This window comes from Quercus robur, chromosome 3 (genome assembly GCF_932294415.1).
Source record: "Quercus robur chromosome 3, dhQueRobu3.1, whole genome shotgun sequence".
NCBI classification, from domain to species: domain Eukaryota; kingdom Viridiplantae; phylum Streptophyta; class Magnoliopsida; order Fagales; family Fagaceae; genus Quercus; species Quercus robur.
In genome coordinates, this window is record NC_065536.1 from 64,536,794 (window position 1) to 64,554,508 (window position 17,715).

The window sequence follows — 17,715 nt, forward strand, 5'->3', positions numbered from 1 at the left end:
GATATTTGTCCCATCAATCTAATCCCGAAATTGTTGGAGATGGTCAATAAAGCCTAGGAATCCGGTTCTGTTAGGTGCAGTGTCATATCAGTGAAGGGTATTAAGGACAATTTCCCTGAGATATTTTCTGATCTTTTAAGTTTGCTTGTATGCCACTCTCATCCATGAGACTCTGGGCCTGCCGAGGACTAAGCTGTCCTCGGCTGTATCTTCGGGCCACTTTGGGCTTCCTATTTTTGAGCTTGGGCCTTGACCTCCTTCAGTTTGGACCTGTGGACTCCCCATAAGCGAGCGGGCTGGGCCCATAAACTACTGGGCCCCACAGTATATATATATATATATATATATTTTGCAGTACACATGTGAGTTATAAAGTACTTAATTTGTATTTACAATACTGCTTTCTATATACTACTATGCATAATATATACCAAAAAGGGAAAAATAAAATAAAAACAAAAAACTTAGTCATCAAATTTTTTATTCAACCTTCCTCAAAAACAAAATCCTAACTAAAATATATACAGAATATGGATTTGACTCTCAATCCATTTATTAAGATGGACAAAGACCTTATAGTGCCCCATGATAAATATAAAAGTTCAAAAAGTTTCACTATCATTGTCATTGTACAAGAAATGACAATGATTGAAACTGACACCGTATGAATGGTCTGTGTACGTTGCTTTGGAGCATGGGTTGAATAAATGCAGAATAACGATTGGAGAATGGACGTAAGTTTGTTCTTTTAGGAGTGGTAAAGACTTCCTAGTTGTAGCATGGCAATTCTACAAGAATGGACAAAAATAAAAACCAAGGTAATGAATGTCCAATATATGTTGTCTAGGAACACATTACACTTGTTGAACAAATTGAATTGGAACACTGGTTGCATAAATTTGTGGTTTGTATTAAGCACCGGAGGATCTTCTACGGCTTTAATACCAATTTATTAGGACTTAGGAAGGAGAAGTAACAGGGGATCCATCAAGAGTCCATTTACATATAGAGAAAGTCTTTTACGTCTTGATCAGCACTCTAAGAGGTAGAATTTATATGTTTCTAAGAAACCCAAAACATAGAGAAATAAGTGTCTTAAAAGAAATTTCCATTTCAAAGTCCATCTAGGAACTCCCTCAAAAAAAAAAAAAAAAAAAAAAAAAGTCTATCTAGGAAGCACAAACAATGTTATGGGTACAGGTATGATGTGGCAATACAAGCAATTTTTGAAAAATTATAACACGACATAATAGATACAACACCAATGCAACACGAATACGACATAAATACGATACTAATACAACTACACGTGCAACACTCTAAACAAAGTGTTCATGTTTTCTAGAATCCATCAATCTAATTCACAATACATAAAAGTTAGCATTTGAACTTTTTGAAAGAAGAAATAAAATAAAAGAGAACTCAACAACAATTAATAAGTAAAATTTTTCAACAAAAAAGTGAAAAGATTTTATGAAAAAATAGAACAAGAAGTATGCTAATGTCATACTGTGTCGAGGGAGGCATGCATTGATAGTAGTGTAGAACAACCTTTAATTAACAAAAGTAAAATTTTAATTTGTTACAGCTTGTTTTATGAGGTCAGCAGGTAATTCCAATAATTAAGGTTCTTGTAATAAAAATTAGGGTAAATTCCAAAAACCTACCCTGAGGTTTGAGGAAATACCAAACACGTCCAAGAGTTATTGAAAATGACCAACTTGCTCCTTAAAACAGACGGCGTGTAACGCCATTTGAGCACCATATATCAAACCAAATTTTCTCTCTCTTCTTCACGAATAACACCAGAAAGTCACTCTCTCCTTCACACCCAGAAAATCTCTCTTCTTTACACCAAAAAATCTCTATCTCTCAAGTTCAAAGCCAAATTTTCAGACTCGGGAGCAACAACTCCTCCACCGGAATGGTTTCAAAGCCAATTTAACCACAAATCTCACGCCATACTCTGCCGTTAAAAGCTTTGTGGTTGGGTTGCGAATCATGATGAATTGTAGATGACAATTGCTGGGCCACGATGAGTGGAGATGGTGGTTGCAAGGTCAGTCTGGTGGAGCAGCCGTTGTGGGTATGGGTTTTTTTTTTTTTTTTTTTTTAATTTTTTGATTTGGGTTTTGTTTGGGTCTGAGGTGTGAATCATGTGATGTTTGGTTGGAACGGTTTGGGTTTGAGGAAGATGGGTGGGTAGTGATGGGTGGTGCCGTGCTGGACGGTGGTGCTGTGGTGGACAGTGGTTGGGTCACACGATGCTCAACAGTGGGTTTTTTTTTTTTTTTTTTTTAAATAATTTGGGGTTTTTTTGGGTTTGAGGTGTGAATGTTTGATGGTAGGAACGGTTTGGGTTTGAAATTGATGGGTGGGTAGTGATGGATGGTGCTATGGTGGCCGGCGGTTGCTGGGTCACATGATGCTCACCAATGGGTTTGGGTTTTGTTTTGAATTTTATTTTATTTTTTGGATCTGTTTGAGGTGTGATGTAAATGGGTCTGTTTGATTGCCTTGTGTGATACTGGATCTAATTGGGTTGATCTTGGTTTGATGAAGGGAGGATTTTTGTTTTTGGAATGTAATGTAAATTTTTATTTTTCCTAAGGAGAATGTATGGTTTTGATTTGAAAAATGGGTATTGGTTTAGTGATTTTTTTTTTTTTTGTAATCTTCCTCAAAATACATGTTTTGTGTATATCTTTTGAACTGGTTTGAGTTTCGGAGAGAGGCGTTTATGTTATGGCGCGAAGGAGAAAGTGAACAGACAGAGAACATGGAAAAAAGAATCATCTGGAGAGAGTGAACAAACGGCAGTACACACGCCGTCTGTTTTAAGGAGCAAATTGGCCATTTTCAACAACTCTTGGATGTGTTTGGTATTTCCTCAAACCTCGGGGTAGGTTTCTGGAATTTACCCTAAAAATTAAAATAAGATTAAAATCTACTATTTTTCAGGGAAAAAAATAAAACATAAAAATTGGATTTATCAACATAAATACATTGTGTGAGACTGTCACGATCATGGACTGCCTTCACAAAAAAAAATTATTGTGACTACATAATGTAGTCTACATCTCAATTCTCAGCATCTCCCAAGAAAATAAAATTTAAAGAAGAAAAAAACTACTATAGTTTTTACAAAAAATTGAACTTTCTTATTTCTCTTCAATCTAATATATATATTTCTCTTCTCTTCTCTCCTCTTAAAAAAATGTAGAAAGTTGAAACATCTTATTCATCTTTATCTTCATCTTCATCATAGTTGAAGGGTAATGGCACAGACTTGAAAGCTCGGTACTTGCCAACATTGTTCAAATGTTCATTCTCCAATCTGATCAATGATGCATAGAAATTTAAGTTTATCACAAAAAATAAAGAAGTTTTTGTACCAAAATGACTTATTAAAATTATTGTTACCTGAAGAAATTCCACATGCCACGACGAATGATCTCTAGGCTAGCTACAATGGCTATTAAGGAATTTTTATGTAAGAAAGACACTTGGAAACCCAACACAGTCTGCATCCATGCAAACCTTAGCAACACATTTAACACCTACATGGTCATGAAGTTAAAATTAGTAGTGTTACTGTGTTAGATGTTGATAAAAGCTAAGAACCCTGCACATGGAGTCATGGACACTGACACAGACACGAGACAGATGGGGTTGAGATAGTTAATGATTAACATATATCTTTGAGCATATTTTATGTTTATTTTAAGTTTTTAAAACAAATAACATCTATCAAAAGCCATGTAGATGCTCCAGTAATTTTTTCTCTTACCATTGCTCCAAAATATACACTTTTGTGAGGGACTAATAGCTTGTCTCTCAACCAGCGGTTCTTAGATCGACGTTGAAGAAGCCCCCAATCTATAACAAGGTCCCAGTATGTAGAAACAATTGCTGCAATGGCTGAGATAATCCAGGCTAATGTTTTCCAACCCATTCCCTTGTTAAGACTATAAGCAGTCCTCAAGATAACAGCCACAATAGTCAGAAAATATTTAATTCCATTATATCCTTGCATAGGATCTCTCTCTTCATACAGGCGCCTGAGGCACTGAAAAAACAAATGAAAAAAAGATTATATCCATCAAGCAGTTATCATTCAATTTGTGCCAACAGATGAAGAAAAGCATGTTGGAAAACAAAAGGCAATTAAGTACGCACACAAAAAGCTTTCATAAAATTTTTCACAACTTTCTTGGACATTAAGTTATAATTAGTGTTTCATCACTTTTACATTACTTCACCAATGAAACCACTTTTACATAAACCAATTCCAATATGATACCATTATAGTTGTGAATTTTTTTTGTCCCTAAACTTATAAGAAGAAGAAATTTTAAGGTTCGTACCTGAAGGAGTCGAGACCAGTATGGAATTACAGCAACAATGAAATAGAAAGTTTTGTATACATCGCTTCTTCCGCAGGTATGATGTCTGTGCTTGAAGTCTCCCCAACCATAGTAGCAAATGTAGAACTCAAAACTTCTCAAGGCTTGCACCTGCAACAAAAGTAAGAATAAAATTATCAATATCATGGACTTCTGGATAGACAAGAGATGAGTAAAGCTGTTAAATTTTTTACTAAAAATGGTTTCCAAATTGATGAAGAATGAATGTGATTGGTGCTAAATTAATAACATTGTATATCAATTTCTTTATTATTATTATTATTATTATTTTTCAAAAGTTAACACATCAGTTTATAATGATTATTATTTTCTTTTATTCTTAGGTAATTGATAAACAACATGCAACAATTTACCAACCTGGCTAGTAAGCTGATCAGCCAAGAAGAAATCTGGGAGCGTCACCTGCAGTAGAAAGAAATTCACCATGTTCATACTTCATACAAACCACCCCAGTTCAACTTAAATTAAGCATTACTTTTTCTTGACCAATATATACCTTGTACAAAGGAGCAAGAATACAGTGAAAGAGACATGTAAGGAAGAAGAAACGACTTGAACGATACATGATGTTAAATGGGCAAAATAATATGATGAGTACAAGCTGCAGAAAAAGAGAAGAATCACAAGATTAGCTTCTGCCTATATATTCAAAGGTTAAATGAGGAAATCATCAATTAAGTTTGATAATTCTTACAAAAACCAAGTTTAGAGGCAGAAGTTCGGTGTATGTTCCATAATCTTTTGTATTTGGATCCATCTCCATGTCAAGGTTTAAAAGCACACTGGCTAGTGCTAACACTGCAAGACCAAAACTGAGGAGGAGAATTTCTCGATACCCCAACTCGGTTCCTTGCTTGAATCCAAATATGAAGGAATAATTGACTCGGTATCGCCTCCAGAAGAATATATTGGCAGCATACATAATCATGTGCAGAACTATATAGCCAAACAAGCTGCAAGGAGTTCAACATGTGAAATAAAAGAGTTATAGATCCCTATTGTTGGAAATGGAAGTCATGTTCATTTGAATCTATTTTTATTCAGCTAAAACGACTTAATACTAGAATTTCTTGTTTGTTTTGTTAAGTTAAAATAATGATTAAATTCATCACTTTCTATTTGTTTAAGCTTTTGGACAAACGATCTTTTATCATGGTACTAAAGTAGAAAATCCTAGAAATTCAATTTAGGAAGAAATATACCTGTAAAGGGGAAACATGTTTTCCATGTACTTTGTTTTCTCTTGCTTATCCATGATATTGCGTGCGCGAATGATTAAAATAAGGGCTAAAATCAGAGCTATTGTGCAGCCAGCAAAAAAACCTAAAGTTTTTACAAAGACCAAATTCAAGGGAAAGAAATTGATATCAGAATTGGTCCCAATTCACTATTAAGAAGTTTAATTCATCCTAATAAAAGATCTTACCAGTGGTAAATGTTGTCCTATGTCTTTCCCTCATTGCCTTGGGTCTTAAGATTTTCATGCCTTTGGTGCGATTAGAATTAGAGAAATGTTTGATGAATGTAGCTTCAACCCTTTCCATAAGTTTGGTAATCTGAAATGGCAAATGGAATATCAGATTAGAAGGAAAGTAATTGACATTAGCAACCCTTTTGTAAGCAAAGCCTAAAGGTTAAGTAGTTTTGATAATGAATGATCTAATCTCCCCTTTCTTTCTTGCATTTTGCTAACGAATTGAGAAATTTTACCTCATCAGAGTTGCCAAGGGAGGAGTTATCCACCATTTTCATGTAAGATTTTGATGCATTCCGTGAAGTGATCTGCAATGTTAAGTTCAAAACGTAAGAACCAAAATCAATGTCCAAACCTTGGGAATAAGAGCATTGTCTATTTGCTAGCAGTTTTTTTTTAGTATCTAAACATATTTTTTTATGTACAGTTTTTTCTAAATACAGCTATACTTGAACCAACTTTTCAACAATAAGCAAATCAATAAACTTCTCATTCTCATCCAAATGCAAGCTATATACAATTTTTTTTTTTTGGGGGGGAGGGGAAATACCTTATCATATTTCTTCATGATCTTTGAAAATGCCAGAATATTCAAGAAGCTGTATCATTCAAAGAAAAATGATTTACTGCATTCATTTGAAAGAAAGACAAGCAAATCAATCCAACCAAATTTAATAATAAACTACCATATAGTACCTGTAGTTCTTTAGAAGCCTAAGCTTCTGGTAAAATTCAACAAAAGCTCGCTTAAGTTGATCTTCAACTTTCCTCAAATTTTCCCTGGTAAAATTCAGCTCTGTCTGCACAGGGTAATTGAGGAAGCCCTTAATGGTTGAACGAGGAGTCTCTAGAGTGTTGTTCATTTTCACATGACTAAGTATTTCAAGAGGAGCTGGTCTAGTTCCCTTCGTGTTCTTTAGCCTCTGTTCTTGAACCATTTGGTTGACAATTTCATTCTCTTTGTCATCACTTGATTCATCTGATGATGGTCCATGGCTGCTCGGACCCTCTTCAATCATATCCATGGACATGGGAACTCTTCCTGATCATGGTGCATTAGATTTAGTTATTGCAGAGTTCTACTAATTGATATCATTTTGCAAACACTTTGATATTCTTGGCCTTGTTATGAATATGAAACTAGTGAAGCATGGTCATAACAAGCCACTATTTTAGTAAACTAAGTTCATACCAGCGACATCACTTGGGGAGCCGCTGGTTCCACCGCCGATCTCACACTCGACATTCGCCAACAGTAAAATTGATAATAATTGTAGTATTTTTTAACGAGTGTAACACTAGCAGTTAAAAACAGTACGAAAAGGCTTCCAAAAATAAATTAATAAATAAAAAGCTTCAAAAACTTACTACTTGCTCTGGCTCCTTTGGGTGTAGAAGCAGCCAATGCAGCTGCTGAAGCAGCAACATCAGAAGCAAGACGAGTCATCTCCACAGACGTATCAAACCACCCTTGAGGATTCTCCACTTTGATCCTAAAAGCAATCAAAGCATCCATTTGTTTGTTCAACATAGCTGCTTCCTTCATCACCTCCTCCACTTTAGCCTTGTAAAACTTGTTCACTTTATTGAATTCATCGTCAAGTCTCCTAAAGTAAACCAATTCATACTCGCCACCTTCATCGGAGGACATGAGAAACGTAGTTTGATAACTTTGTGAGCCACCATGGTTCACAGAATTGACAAGAATGGCTTGGCTTTCAATGTCATCAGAAGCTGATGATGGGCTTGTGGGGTTGTTGTATCTTTGTGTTAAGCCACTAAAAGCTCTATAAAGTGTGAGCTTTCGTTTGAGGCCAGCTGGGGTTGCTGGTGGCTTGGTTCTTTGCTTGAAGCGTTGGATTTCTTTCAAAAGGGATTTAAGTTGATTGTAATCCATGTATGCTTCTTGCCATTCTGGCACCATTTGTGCTGTGAATTCCTTCCCAAATTTCATGGTTTTTGTGCCTTTTATTGCAGCACAAAATGAAGAAATATATAGTGGTTGCTATAGTAAATGAGTGTAATGTAACACCTTGATGAGATATATTAAGTGCTTCTTCTGATGCAACTCTCTCCCTATATATATACATGTTGAGGACCATAGTATTAGCTCATGTTCTGTTCGCGGAAGATTCATAAGGAAAATTCAAATGAACAGGTTGCTCACACGTGTTGGTTTGGTCTATTTCTTCATGTAGGAGAGAGGTACATCCGTACATGTATATGTGGGCTTTAACGTAAAATTAAAAATTAAAAAATTAAAAAAAGTAAACTCTATTAACTTGTACAAATTCACAACTTTTGCCACAATTTTTATATATAACGTAAATTGTTCACAACTTTTACTACAATTTTTATATATAACACAATTTTTACCATAATTTTTTATACAATGTGAGGGATTTCACAATTCGCTCTAATACCAATAGGTTTGGTCTGCAATTGAATGTTATAAAAGATTTGTGCCCCTCATTCTTGACCAATTGGTCTTTGGATGGATCGGTAAGGCACATGATCCGACAAGTGGTATCAAACCCCGATCATAGGTTCAAGTTGTTGAAGCGACATTGTGAGGGAGAGATTGTGAGGGATTTCACAATTCGCTCCAATACCAATGGACTTAGTTTGCTATCGAATGCTATAAAAAATTTGTGCTCCATTATTCTTCATCAATTGATCGTTGGATGGATCGGTAAGGCACACGGTCTGACATACAACATAAATTGTTCACAACTTTTACTACAATTTTTATATATAACACATATTATAATTAATTATTTGTCATTTTTACATAAATTAATTACTTTTTTTTTTTTTTTTTACCGCTCAATTAATCACATGAAAAAGTTGGAAAAAGAAATTATAAATTTGTTTGCCGTATAAAAGGTTTTTTTTAGTAAAAATGTCATTTCCTAACTATAGAAAAAAATAGGATAGCAGTCACTATTGAAAATGTGAACATCGGAGAAAATGAAGAATGATTAATGTTGACACTTGACAGGGATATTTTTCCATTTCTAGTAAATTTTCTGTTCAGTTTCACAGCCACCTAATCTCCTGTCAGAGTTGCCAGGCATGTTCTTTGACCATTCTTTGCAAAGTTTCCAACGTCCAAGAAATATTAATTTATTTTTGTCTTTTACATCATTTTGAACTTTCAAACAGGAAATTTACCCCATTGTCCACTGAATTCTCAAACTAATTATTATTAGCTTAGAAATTTTTACGGTATCTGTTTGTATGATTAATTTTATTAATTTATTTTACTATTTAACTTATTTTTGTAATTATTTATATTTTTTATTGTACTTTTTTGTACTATTTAAGAATCTCGTTATACCATTTCAGCTAATTTTTATACAGTATTTTCAGCAAAAAATTTTTAGTTTCAATAAAATAAACGAATCTCAAACAAACCCATAATCACTTTAGACAGATGAATATTTTCAAAATTTTAATGCTCATAAAGTTCAATTTTGCAAACAATGCCCTAGAAAGGAGTAAATAAGGCAATTATGAAATAAATAAATAAAAAAGTAGTAAATCAAGCAAATTCGTATGTACCTACCGTCATACTTGGATCTAAAGACCTCAACACCCAATGCTTGTATTTTTTTTTTTTCTCTCTCTCTCTCTTGGCCTGACAAAGAGGAAGAAGAATGTAATTATCTAAAGGGGAAAAAAGATTTTTGGACATGTGAAATTATTTAGTGTAACTAGTGCACTGAATTTTTTAATTATTTTTTTCCATTTATTATAGTAAACTAGGAGTACGGATTGATTTCTATTTTAATAAAATTTTAGTTTCTTAGAGCTGATTTTTAATAATAATAGAAAATTAGAGGGAATAGATTATATAGACAAAAAAAAAATCCAAAAAGTATAATAATCTAATAATCTTCGTAAATAACCTTTATGCAAAACTCTCAAATAATCATAGAGTTGAACTTTTGTTTCCCTCGTAATATAATGCTCCATTTTTAAATCAACTTGAGATTGGTAGAAAGGGTCATTGACTCATTTCTTTGACAAGTTTGATTCTCTTGCTTCCTTTTTGCGTTACAGAAAATTTAGAGTTTTGAAATGTCCTTGGTAGAAAAGAAAAAATAATTTTGAGATGGTAGTGGTCTTGCTTTCCCATCCAAGCTGCCTAGGAGTCTTTAATAGACCTTATCCCTATTGTACTTTCTGGTTGGGCTCTTTTTGATGAAGGAAAATGCAAATGGGTCAAAGCTTAAACTTCGAGACTGTCATTCATAGACGCATGCTTCTTCCAGATTCATTCAAAGGTAGATAGGCTCAACGTTCAAAATCTATCAACGCCCACCAAAAAAGGTTGTCGTACTAAATTAAATTATTTAACTATCACCTGGCATTCCCATCAACTTATTTTCTACCCACATGTTGCTACAATAACATGGGTCTGCCACATAGAGAGAGAGAATGTGTGAGATTAAAAAAAAAAAAAAATGATATACATAGCGCTACGGTAACTTTATATTTTTAGATGTTACAATGGCAGCGTGAATTATTTTCTACAGTGAGCCAATGGAGTGTGATTTTAGTGTTTTGTTTGCTACAGCATAATGTAAAATACAATGGCGATGCTCTTACAATGTACTGAATGCAGTACTTTTTTTTTTTTTTTTTCTTTTTACAAGGAGATTTGAATTATTCCTCTCTTTAGAGAGAAATCAAGTAATGTTACTATAAATTAAAAGGCTTTCTTTCAAAAAAAAAATTAAAAATTAAAAGGCTTTCAAAAATTCTATATATATTTTTTATTAATGATATTTACACATGATAAATTGTCTACTTTTATAAAAGAGTAGGGTTAGATATACTATAAATTTTATTATATATTATAATTTACAAATTAATGTGTCACCAATCACAAATAAATTAACAATTCAATATTATTTATCCTGATAATTTTTAGACCCCTTAAAACACAATTGGATTAACCTAGGTAATTAGCCAAGTTATTACTTAGTCCAATTTAACAAAACTAGGTTATCACAATCAAAACAATCATATCATGCAAAGCAGCAGAAAATAAATAACACAAAGATATGATCACCCAGGAAACCAAAACCGGTAAAAACTAGGAGAGGATTTAATCCAGCTATCCTCAAGGTAAACCTGAATCCACTATCTTGAAAGAATCGAATTTCATACAATAAGACTTACAAGCTCCCACGCTCGACTTCTTATTGCTACCCACCAGTAGAACTTACTGACACGACCACGTGCAAACTCCGAATCTACGAACTCCTTCTTTCTTGGATTCACCACCAGATACAAGCACACCTGCTTATGTTTCTTTAAACTTCAATGGCAACAACTAAGTTGATCATCAAGGTGTAGATAATATCTCCTCCTTGAAAACCCTAAGTTTGTGTAAAGGAAAGCTCCTCTAGATCTCACAAGAGATTTACACAAACAGCAATATGAGCAATACTAAAGCGTGGCTAGGGTTTGCCTTTTATACTAAGGACAAATTAGAAAACCCTAAAAGTTTTAAACAACTAGGGCTGAGTTGGAAATCTGCAGAAAAAACACATTCTGCCCGAGATTCGATCGATCGAGCCTAAGCTTTGATCGATCGAGCCAGGCCGAAATGCACAGTAACTTCTGCATTAGCTCGATTCCAACTTTACATAAAAGATACAACTTTGAGCAAGACTAAACATTACTAAACATATTGTTTTGATCATAGTTTGCCAACAATACACCTTAGAGTTCTAAATACATAAAAACCTAAATCTTTAGAACCTAACAAACTCCCCCTTTGGCAATCCATAACAAAACACAACTAGAAGCTCAAAGTTTACAAAGAAAAGCCCTTTACAAAACAAATACTCATAAAACAAACTCAATCCTAACTACTATCCATCAGTTGTAAGTGTAGACAACAGTTCAATTGAATCAACTTGTATATTTCATAAAATACTAAACAAAATGCATAACCGCATGTGTGGAAAAATACAAGTAAACAAAATAAATTCTTGATTTCAAACAACACACAATAAAGACATATGTCAATGAAAAACTCATAAATATAAATCAATAAACAGTTGAAAACAAGAAACATATAAAGCAATAAAAGTAACTCCCCCTAACATGAATATCCCGACAAAATATGGCAAGAGCTAAAAAGATAAAATACAATGTGAAGCACCTAGATACAATCTAAACTCCACAAACTCCAACCAACAAAAATACTCTCCCCCTGAAGACACAACTCTACAAGAGCTCTCAAATATGTACTCCCCCTTTTTGTGACGGAATGCCAAAGGGTAATCAGAATCCATCATCAAAAGGGAGGTGGCGGTGAAGATCGTCTAAATTGTGCCAACTCTGCGTGCAAAGCACGGATCTCATCGAGCACGTCCACCAAAATCTGTCCATGAGCCGCCTGAACGGTCAAGACATGATCCAACGTACATCGAATGTCCGAATCATCCGAAGTAGTCGATGGAGGAACATCAGCATCAACAACAGTAGCACCAGACGTCTTAGTAGCATCAGCACCTGTAGAAAAGGGAGGAGGGAGAACAGCACCAGATGACGCACCTCTAGAACGCGAATGAGCAACTCTTAAGTGAGCAGCCCTCTGCCTAAAAAAGGTGGCACCTATGGGAGCAACAACATGAACAGGCTCACCGAAAGGAAAACCATCTAGACCTAGAAACAACAAAATCATATGAATGAAAATAGGATGGATAAGCGCATGCCCTACGGCAGAACTCCTATGAACCTCGTTCAAAGAACGAAGGGACAGATGAAGGAAACTGATAGACGCCCAGAAACAAAAGCATACAAAAACACACATCGCTCTAGAGGGATGGTGTGGAGATGAGAAATAGGCCACAAAGAATGACACGCTATCCTAAAGAAAAGATAGGCAATCTCGATAAGATCAACAGATGTGATTCGAGGATCAGAATCCCACTAGATAGAAGACCCAATGATGTATGACATGACAACATCTAAGGATGGAGACTCATCATAAGGATAGTCAGGCTCCCGAACAACCGGAACCCCAAGAGCATTAGCCACTACCCGAGGGATAATGGTGAACTTAATACCTCGTATCCAACTCCTAACAAGGGTGTTGGAATCATAGACGTGGCAAGAGAGATTCGAGAAGAACTCTCTAATCAGGACAGCCGGGGGTGGATGATCTATCTCTAAGAGGGACAACCAACCTCTAGACTCAAAGTTAGCCCTAATGGTCGGATCAATCTCATCTAAAATCACAGCACACTCAGCCCAAATCTTACGCTTACTGTTCAGATTCTCAAAGGCCTCTCTGCTTTTGTCATTCCTAAACACCTCACTCCTAAAGGGAGACTCAAAGGAAGTGGGGGGGGGGGTCCTATGGGCTCTAGTTTTCCTAGGCATAGTGCTAGGATAAGGACCAAAACACAAAGCAAAAAAAACAAAACAAAAAACCAAGGGCAGACTGCAAGTTAGAACAAAAACACTATAGAACAAAAATCTATATGATGCATGAACAAATTAAATGTAGTGATGCATGACCTAATGCAGTGCAATCAAGTTCAAAATTAGTTCAAGTTCACAAATTTGGCTTGAGCATAGAGTTTCTAACAAAAACCCCAAAATTTTGAAAAACCACTTGATCAATTTGTAAGAAATTGACGAATTGATCATCATACAAGATAGATTTCAGAAAATAATGACCAATTACATCAATTCAACAAGCCAATTTCATCAATTGAACCAATTTGAATAAAAAGCCCCAATTCAGATTCAAAACAAACCCTAGAATTTTCAATTTTTCACAAAGCCCCAAATTGATCAAATTAACCAACATATATCATGAATATATCAATACAGGAACAAAACCCAATGATCAATTTCAGAAAAAGAGGATTGATTCAACAAAATTCCCAATTTTGAAAAGTTCCGAAAATCTCACAAAAATGCATGAGTTTATGCATGAAAACATGAAAATAAATGCAAAAGGAAGGGTATAAAGGTCTTACCAGCCTTGGGAGAGGAAAACCTTGCAAAAAAAAAGGGCGAAAACGACAAAAATTTGTGAGTAAGCCTTGACCGAGTCGTATGGAGAGAGAAAAAGCAAAGAACTTTTTGAAAAAGTGTTTGTCTGATCTAAAACTCAGTTTTAAAAAAACATCCCATACGATTTTTGATTGATCGAAAAACAGTTTCGATCGATCAAAACACATAGAGGCTCATAGAAATTTTTAAAAACAATTTTGATCGATCGAAAAATAGACTCGATTAATCGAAACAGACAAAGACTCACAAATATTTTGAGAAAAACACAGTTTTTTAAAAAGTTTTAGAAACAACTCAAAGCAAAGAATTATAGGAATCACAATGCATGAGTATGTGATGATATGATTTTCAAAAACAAGAATTGAAACCCAAATTTCCCAAGTTTAAAATTTCTTGCATTCTCCATAAATTTTCAAGCATCAAATCAATTTTGCACAGAATTCAAAGTAATTGCAAACTTGGTTGGTTAGACCATAAACACACACAATAACATGTACAATGTTTAGCAAAGAATAACTCGTGTAGTGTGTGCAACTAGCAAAAACTTGAGATGCATGTGAGGTGATATGTAAATAGCAATCAATCACAAAATCTACAAAATTCATCACATAGAATTTAAAAGAGACTATCACCTAAAGAGTTACATCATATAACTCTCACATCTCCTAGATCATAAGCTTGCAATCATGTAATTTTCTTGAATTTTGACTCATAATATACATACCAATTTTAATTTATTCAGAAACTTATTAAAAAGTCAGGATAATGTACACACTAATTTTAATTATGTGATTTGGCATCAAGCCTAATAGTACACACCAATTTTAAGTATTAAGCAATTAAACCAAGGCTACACCTTATGTTCTTTTTGTGCATGTGCTACATTTTCTCGAATACAAAATCTTACGATATGCACTAAGGTGTTCATGATTGGCTAGTGAATAGTGGTGATACGGTTATTTATGTCTTTCTCTAAAAGTTCAAGTTCGACAATCAAAAAACATGTGACTTCAAGATCAAGACAAAGTGATCAAAGCCATAAACATCTTTCCCATACAACATGCACTACAAAGTTTCAACTAGTAAAGTGCAATAAGTAAGCTCATCAAGGCTAAACAAGGTACAAAAGACATGTTATATGAAAATAAATTGACCGACCTTGTTCTCAAAAACCAAGAAACTAGTGCAAAACACAATTTGCTTCCTTTTTCTTCCCTTTTCCTTTTTTTTTTTTTTTTTTTTTAAACAACTAGAATGAAATGCATGAATGTTATGTGATGCAAATCCTAGAAACAAAAGAAACACAAAACCAAAGAACAATGATCACAAAGGGTAGAGCAATGAAGCACAAGGACCATGAATGCCAAGACAGATCAGGGACATAGAATCACACCAATTACTTGATGAAGTGTCTCAAACTTATTTCTATTAAGAGGTTTGGTGAAGATGTCAGCATTCTGACGTTCAGTAGGAATATACTCAAGACACACAATCTTTCTTTCAACAAGATCCCTAATGAAGTGATATCTAATCTCTATGTGCTTAGTCTTAGAATGTTGAACAGAGTTCTTAGATATGTCAATAGCACTAAAGTTATCACAGTAAACAACCATGGTATCTTGGGATATCCCATAATCAGTTAAAACCTTTTTTATCCAAAGAAGTTGTGAGCAACAACTTCCAGCAACAATATATTCTGCCTTGGTAGTAGACAAGGACACAGAATTTTGCTTTTTACTCATCCAAGCAACGAGATTGGCTCCAATATAAAAACATCCACCAGTGGTGCTTTTTCTATCATCAGCATTACCAGCCCAATCAGAATCAGAAAAACCAGTAAGAAACAGATTAGACTTTTTACTATAAAATAATCCATAATCACTAGTTCCACCAACATATTTAATGATTCTTTTGACAGCATTTAAGTGTGAAACTTTAGGATTAGATTGAAATTTAGAACAAACACCAACACTAAAGGCAATATCAAGCCGACTAGCAGTCAAATATAAAAGGCATCCAATCATACTTCTGTATAATGTAACATCAACAGACTCACCTGACAGATCATTTGTTAATTTTGCATTGGCGGCCATTGGTGTTCTGGCATGTGCAGCATTGTCCAGTCCAAATCTCTTGACTAGATTCCTTGCATATTTTGCTTGGTTGATGTAGATCCCTGAGTCCGTTTACTTCACCTGTAATTCCAAGAAATAAGTTAGTTCACCAACCATACTCATTTCAAACATAACTTTCATTTCATCTACAAAAGAATAAGTAAGAGAGTCATTAGTAGCACCAAAAACAATATCATCAACATAAATTTGAGCTACAACAAAACTGTTCTTACCCTTTCTTATGAAGAGAGTAGTGTCTGCAGATCCCCTTTTGAAGCCATGCTCAGTGAGATATGCAATCAATCTATCATACCAAGCCCATGGAGCTTGTTTCAAACTATACAGAGCTCTCTTCAATTTATACACATCATCCGATTTGTGAGGGTCAACAAAACCTTTCGGTTGTTCAACATATACTTCTTCTTGCAACATTCCATTCAAGAAAGCACTTTTGACATCCATTTGATATAACTTGAAGTTCAGATAACTTGCTATAGCCAACAGTATCCTAATGGATTCCAATCTTGCTACCGGTACAAAGGTCTCATCGAAGTCAATCACTTCCACTTGTGTGTAACCTTGATCAACAAGTCTTGATTTATTTCTGATAATAGTGTCATGTTCATCTGACTTGTTCTTAAAGATCCATTTAGTTCCAATTACATTTACACCATTTGGTCTAGGAACTAATTCCCACACATCATTCCGAACAAATTGATGAAGTTATTCATGCATAGAGTTTACCCAATCAGCATCTTGAAGTGCCTCATCTACCTTTTTCGGTTCAAATTGGGACAAATAGCATGAGTGTGTAATTACACTTAAAGCTTTTGACCTTAATCTCATGCTATCATTCAGACTTCCCAATATATTTGAGAAGGGATGATTAAGCCTTATTCTAGAAGAAGGACCTTTAACTAGAGATGTGGATGTACCTTTCTGTTCTGATGAAGGACTAAACTCATGTTGAGCCTGTTGAGTCTCATGAACCGGAGTGGATGGTTCCGGACTTGATGGCACAGAAATTGCATCATTCAACGCCATTAACTCCTTACACTATGTTTCCCAACATAATCAACAGGAAGTGAGTCATTAGCCTCCATAGGCTTATCTTGAATTGGAGCAGTACTTTCTGAATGTGCTTCTGGATATACTTCATCATTGATCACAACATTTGATAATTCCATGACTGTTTTGGTTCTCAGATTATACACTTTATATGCTCTACTAGTAGAGAAGTACCCTAAAAAATATCCCTTATCACTCTTTGCATCAAATTTTTCTAAGTTCTCTCTATCACATAAAATGTAACAATCACTACCAAATATCCTGAAATACTTAACAATTGGCTTCTTTCCTCTCCAGAGTTCATAGGGAGTCTTCTTGGAATCAGATCTGAAATACACCTGATTGAGTGTATGACAAGCAGTGTTAACTGCTTCTCCCCAGAAGGATTTGGGTAACTTTTTATTGTGTAGCATCACACGTGCCATCTCCTGAATAACCCTATTTTTCCGTTCAACTATTCCATTTTGTTGTGGTGTTTTGGGTGAAGAGAACTCTTGATGTGTGCCTTGATCATTGCAGAAGATAGCCAGCCTGGCTATCACAGTATCTTTTTCAACCTGCAATTTCTTACATAAATGTATCA

At 34.7% G+C, this 17,715-nt stretch overlaps 1 protein-coding gene across 1 annotated transcript; it reads right to left on the reverse strand.

Annotated features, from left to right (window-relative positions):
• Positions 1-2,966: 2,966 nt before the first annotated feature.
• LOC126718896 (phosphate transporter PHO1 homolog 3-like) lies at positions 2,967-7,936 on the reverse strand. Its single transcript, XM_050421279.1, has 13 exons — positions 7,270-7,936; positions 6,598-6,943; positions 6,452-6,500; positions 6,138-6,209; positions 5,854-5,983; positions 5,630-5,750; positions 5,122-5,380; positions 4,924-5,028; positions 4,785-4,829; positions 4,368-4,517; positions 3,791-4,069; positions 3,424-3,560; positions 2,967-3,337 (listed from the first exon to the last, which is right to left on the reverse strand). Exons 1-13 carry the CDS (start codon positions 7,853-7,855, stop codon positions 3,238-3,240), a joined length of 2,379 nt encoding a protein of 792 aa, XP_050277236.1. The 5' UTR covers positions 7,856-7,936; the 3' UTR covers positions 2,967-3,237.
• Between the last annotated feature and the right edge of the window lie 9,779 nt (positions 7,937-17,715).

Excerpts from the sequence above, each read along its gene's own strand:
- LOC126718896 (XM_050421279.1), bottom strand. The coding sequence starts at position 7,855 with ATGAAATTTGGGAAGGAATTCACAGCACAAATGGTGCCAGAATGGCAA. Across the intron at positions 6,501-6,597 it reads AGGCTTCTAAAGAACTACAG|CTTCTTGAATATTCTGGCAT; the intron begins GTACTATATGGT and ends TGAATGATACAG. Across the intron at positions 5,984-6,137 it reads CCCTTGGCAACTCTGATGAG|ATTACCAAACTTATGGAAAG; the intron begins GTAAAATTTCTC and ends TTGCCATTTCAG.